The sequence below is a fragment of the Oryzias melastigma genome, linkage group LG6 (genome assembly GCF_002922805.2).
Source record: "Oryzias melastigma strain HK-1 linkage group LG6, ASM292280v2, whole genome shotgun sequence".
Classification (NCBI taxonomy): domain Eukaryota; kingdom Metazoa; phylum Chordata; class Actinopteri; order Beloniformes; family Adrianichthyidae; genus Oryzias; species Oryzias melastigma.
This window is the reverse complement of record NC_050517.1, coordinates 23,094,264-23,098,982: the sequence shown is the minus strand read 5'-3', so window position 1 is coordinate 23,098,982 and position 4,719 is coordinate 23,094,264. Positions and strand designations below refer to the sequence as shown.

General features: G+C 37.4%; 2 protein-coding genes across 2 annotated transcripts in view; both read right to left on the bottom strand.

Annotated features, from left to right (window-relative positions):
* Positions 1–1,197, bottom strand: part of polr3b (polymerase (RNA) III (DNA directed) polypeptide B) — a gene marked incomplete in the record, with an annotated part of 28,720 nt that extends 27,523 nt beyond the window's left edge. Inside the window, 1 exon segment of the mRNA XM_024281602.2 lies at positions 658–1,197. Within this exon segment, the coding sequence (XP_024137370.1) occupies positions 658–729 (72 nt within the window).
* Positions 1,198–1,539: 342 nt separating this feature from the next.
* Positions 1,540–4,000, bottom strand: endouc (endonuclease, polyU-specific C). The gene is made up of 8 exons (XM_024281608.2): positions 3,912–4,000; positions 3,755–3,802; positions 3,581–3,686; positions 3,396–3,507; positions 3,200–3,321; positions 2,602–2,714; positions 2,380–2,530; positions 1,540–2,313 (listed from the first exon to the last, which is right to left on the bottom strand). The coding sequence occupies exons 1-8, from the start codon at positions 3,920–3,922 to the stop codon at positions 2,038–2,040; spliced, it is 939 nt and encodes a 312-aa protein (XP_024137376.1). The 5' UTR covers positions 3,923–4,000; the 3' UTR covers positions 1,540–2,037.
* Positions 4,001–4,719: the final 719 nt, after the last annotated feature.

Genomic DNA, 4,719 nt, shown 5'->3' with positions numbered 1-4,719 from the left:
CACATTTGATTTATTTTGTTCTATAACTTGGAAAAGTCTAGATAAAATTGCAGTTTATCTATCATACAGACTTTAGCCACTGCCAATATGTAGAATAATTAATCAAATAGCTTAAAAAAAGAAAGAAAATCTAATAATGATAGAAATGTTGTTTTTTTTTTTTAGGATTTCTGAGCACAATTATTGCATTTTTCTGAATAATCCCGATTATTAAGTCTGTATAGCAACATAAAAAACTAAGTGAATCCAACCTGTAGCTCAGGCCTGTTAATCATAAAACATATTGATAAAAAATACCTTAAAACACCAATTGAAGAAATAACAATCAATTTAAGGATACACCGTGATGCGTTCAAGCTTGCATTACCTTCAAAAAGGCTGGTAACAGCTTCCATTTATCCTGTAAATAAAATGGAAAAAAAAGTTTTAATGATTTATTTTTTACATGAAAATCTTTTAAATTCATTCACAGTTCGTTAAACAATGGAACCATAAAACAGACTTGTGATATTGATTTTTAAGGACTAAAGCATCAATAAAAGCATCACAACAATTCTACTTGAGGTTACTGGTTCCACTGTGGAACTCGAAGCTCTCACACGCTCACTACTCAGCATTGTGGGACCAGATTTTGTGTCGCTTTTTTCGCAAACTCACAGCCACGGTGTTGACAGGAGCCGCCAACTCCTGAGGAGTCAAGTCTCCAAAGTCTTCACCGAGGACCTCCATGGTTATCAACCGCTGGTTAACCCTAAACTCATAAATACAGTCTTAAAGCGGCTGTTGGGGAATCTAACACTCCGTGCACCGCGGTAAACCGTCCGTGGTGTTCAGAAGGAACGAAAGAAAGGTTCCGCCTGTTTGTTTGGTTTTTTTTTTCTTTCTCTTCCGGCTTTTTCATTTTCTGGTGGGTACTGCTGCCCCCTAGTGTTGTGGAAGGGTCACTGCTGGTCTCTGACAGTTGAATACAATGCAGAAAAAAAACTTTAAAAAATGTATGCCTCTTTCACATTTTATTCTATCAGCAGAAGTTGTTTTCAAACACCTCTTGAATAAGATTTTTAATCTTTATCTCTGTTTCCCTCAGATTGATAAAATTACTTAGTTTGATAAATGTCCAAATGTTATTTTCGCTTGTTTTATTTCTGTAAATATGACCACAGCAGTTTACAACTTAAGTTTCTAGTTCTTTAAAATAGAATCTGATCTAATCTTCCTGATCTGTGTGGATCCAGTGGTACAGCTGTTTATAAATCACTGTCACTGCAGGACTCCACACGTCTGGGATTTAACCATCCTCTTTTTCTGCATCTTAATCAGCTTCTGTTTTTACATGAGATTGCACCTAATAAAAATAGAAGTTCCACATTTTTTTAACAGTTTAAAGACCACAAATATTAGTTTCCTGGTCATGTCTGGCCTTGTTCTTCACCAATCTGTCCTAAATGCTGCCAAAGCAATCCTTAGTCTTCACCTTTTAGCTGATAATTTATTTTTAATCTAGTGAAAAGTACTTTTATCATAAATTAAGTTACACAGTTTGCAAATATATGTTTTTATTTTGCATCAGAAATGTGACAAATGAAAAAAAAATAGAAAGTTCATTACATTTTAGATTTAAAGATTTTTAATGCAGAAACACAGAGAAAGCCCTTATAGTTTAAATGCTGATGCAACAATAAAAGTTAGGTTTTTTTAAACGTGACGTTTATTTACTTCACTTCTGAGCATCACTTCCTGTGTCCTGCAGCCCCATGAGACAATTCGGATAATTTAGAATAGAAACAAACTGATTTTCCTTTCAAGTTTACTTCACTGTGTAAAAACCTAAAGGAACTGCTTATTCAAAATTAAAAATTCGATTAAAATGAATGTCTCTGTCTTCTGCAATGTCTATCCAGAGGACTATTGCATTTGGATCAATAGCTTAACTGTATGGATCAGCTGAAAATATTCCTCATATGCATGATTATTATAATAAAAGCACAAAAAGTGATAAAATGAGGAAAAGAAAGAGGAGTTCTGTGCTGGAAGGCATCATTGCGCTGGCTGACGGACGTGTCTGCTGTTGCTGCTGAGCAGTTTGGGGAACGCCGACCCAAGGGAGTTGCCATGTCGGACCACCAGCAGCTCCAGCTGGCACTGGTCGATGTCCACCACCACCTTGGTGCTTCTCTCAGTGTTCATCAGAAAGAGGATGGTGAAGACTCCCATCTCAAACTCGGGGCTGGTCCCAATGAAGGCACTTCCAACGGGTTTGAGAGCACCGTGCCAGCTGAACTGCAGGTTCAGAACGTGGTCGTCGGAATCCGGCTGCAGAAAGAAGAAGTGAGATTCTGGAGCTCAAGTGATGCTCAGAGGAAGGTCTGCTGAACATACCTGGTCTTGAAGCCCGCCCTTGAACCCTTTGTAGTCCAGATGAGTGCTTTTTTCTTGCAGGTAGAACTGGACCCAGTTGTGAAAACCAGCTATTTCCGAACTGGTTTTGGTCTCCCCGACAAAGATGTGTTCAAATCCGCAGGAGTCCGGGCTGTCGCACAAAAAAAAAACAAAACACAAATGTAGTGATGGTTTCAAATATAATAATCAGCTTTCAGTCACCTGGTGTTTCTCTGACGGTTGTACAGGTGGAACCAGATCCAGTTGAGCTGATTCTTGAAGGTTGTTAGGTCAGAGCTGGACTTTCCTTTGCTCACAAGGTACTGATGAGTCCTCTGAGAAAGAGAAGCAGCCATGAATTAGATAAAAAAACACTCAGTAAGCAGCAAAATTCTTGAAATGAGGAAAATGTTCTTTTTCCTGAAGCTCTGATTCAAAGAAGTAATTGTTTTTTGTTCAATTTGCACATTAGTTAATAGAAACACAACAGATTTTTTTTCTTTCCATATTCATTAAATATACATTAATGTACCAAAGGTCAAACTCGTTTAGAAAAATAAACCCATGCTCTAATTTCAACTATAGCTCAGTCTTTTCCAAACACAACATGCACTGAGAGTTCACATTTTTTTCAGTAATCCCCTTTGGGAGGTTGCTGAGGCCTGCACAGCATTCCACAGCTGCACACAGATGTTCCGTCCCTCCTTCTGTTCTTTCTCTTGTAAACACCATGAAATTGCATCATGTGTTTCTGCAGAAAAAAACTCACAAACTTTCTTTTCTCTAAAAATTGAGACTGATCTCAAACATGTGCTCCCACCTTCATGACTTGAGTTTCCAAAACTGCATCCAAGAAGAGGCTGATTTCTGTGGTCTCCTCTGGCGTGTATTGCTCCGACACACTGGAAGAACGCTCATAGTTGTCCAGGAGTTTCATGAGGACTGCAAGACGCCACAGTTCTCCACAATAAAGTAAATAAATTCTAGGACAAGCTCAGAATGCTTCTGACACTCACGAAAAAAGGTGGTGGTCCTCTTCATTTTATCCTCGTTGACATTGGAGAACAGAGGCTGAGGGGCTTGATCCCTCACCACCGTGCTGCCCTGGCTCACAAACCCGGCTCTGTTCTAAACGGATGAGACAGAATCTGCAGGATTCTAGTGAAAACACACATAAAAAGAGCAGAAGAATGCCTCTGACCTGAACAGAGATGTTGTAATCAATCCCAGGCGTCATTCGATTCACATCCAAGCTCCACAGCTCGTTGAATATGTTGGATAACTCCTGATTCACAGAAGATTCGACCCTGACAAGAGTCAAAGTGAGTCTGAAGTCGCATTGGTCCAAACATTCAAGAATGTGATAGAACTCTACCTGGATGCATGCAGAAAGAGAGCAACAAGGAGGACTCCACAGAGATTCCTGTGGAGCACCACACTTTTAGGTGATAGAATAATGGTTTGCAAAGTGCAATAGTAAAGAAAATTATTTAAAAGAGCTGAAAGTGTTTAAAAATAATAGGAAAACACACCTTGCAGCCATGATGTCTCCAGCGCTGAAGTTCAGACTGCTGTCTTCAAGTGAGAAGTCAAAATGAAATGTATCTGCAGCTTTGAGTCACCACTAGGTGGCGTAACTCCATATACTGTGAGAAAATTAAGGATTTTTATTTTAAAATAAGAAAAGTTTCCAACTAATATGTTTGATCTTAAACTATTAAATCAATACTCTCTTGTAAAGCTTCATATTTGGCTTGATGGAGAACTGTTTTTTGTTGGGATTGATGTATGATCCAGGATTTTTTTAAGAAGTAGTGAACTGGACTCAGTTTTATCTACTACTTGTGAAAGTATTTTTAACTTTAGTATAATTGTTAAACCGCATTAGACATTTGTATCTACACAAAAATTAAACTTTCTGCAGAAATTAAGCCCCTTTCTCCCTCATGCAGTTGGATTTCTGGACGCATACTGGCAATCTATGAAGGTTTTCACATACTTACACTTGTTCTAGGACACAAAAAAATTAAGTAAATCACATATTTCTAATTCAAATTGCAAGTTTCTTCATTAAAATCCTATTTTTTAACTTAAAGTTTTAAGCTGTGAGACACATTCATAAGCTAGTAAACTGTATGAATACATAAAGAACATTTAGAATTTAATATAAAATCATGATTCTGCACACAAGAAACTATTAAAATAATTTTTCCTTCAAGATGTGATTAAAAAAAAGCATCAAATTTGTATCTCAACAAGACTGCTTTAATTATTGAGTCTTTATTTGATCACTTAAATAAAACCATAAGCTATATTATGGACTTAATGATTTGCAACAAG

Coding starts and splice junctions, on each gene's coding strand:
- endouc (XM_024281608.2), bottom strand. Junction 3,687..3,754: donor CTCTTTCTGCATGCATCCAG/GTAGAGTTCTAT, acceptor GACTCTTGTCAG/GGTCGAATCTTCTGTGAATC. Junction 3,322..3,395: donor GAGGACCACCACCTTTTTTC/GTGAGTGTCAGA, acceptor GGCGTCTTGCAG/TCCTCATGAAACTCCTGGAC.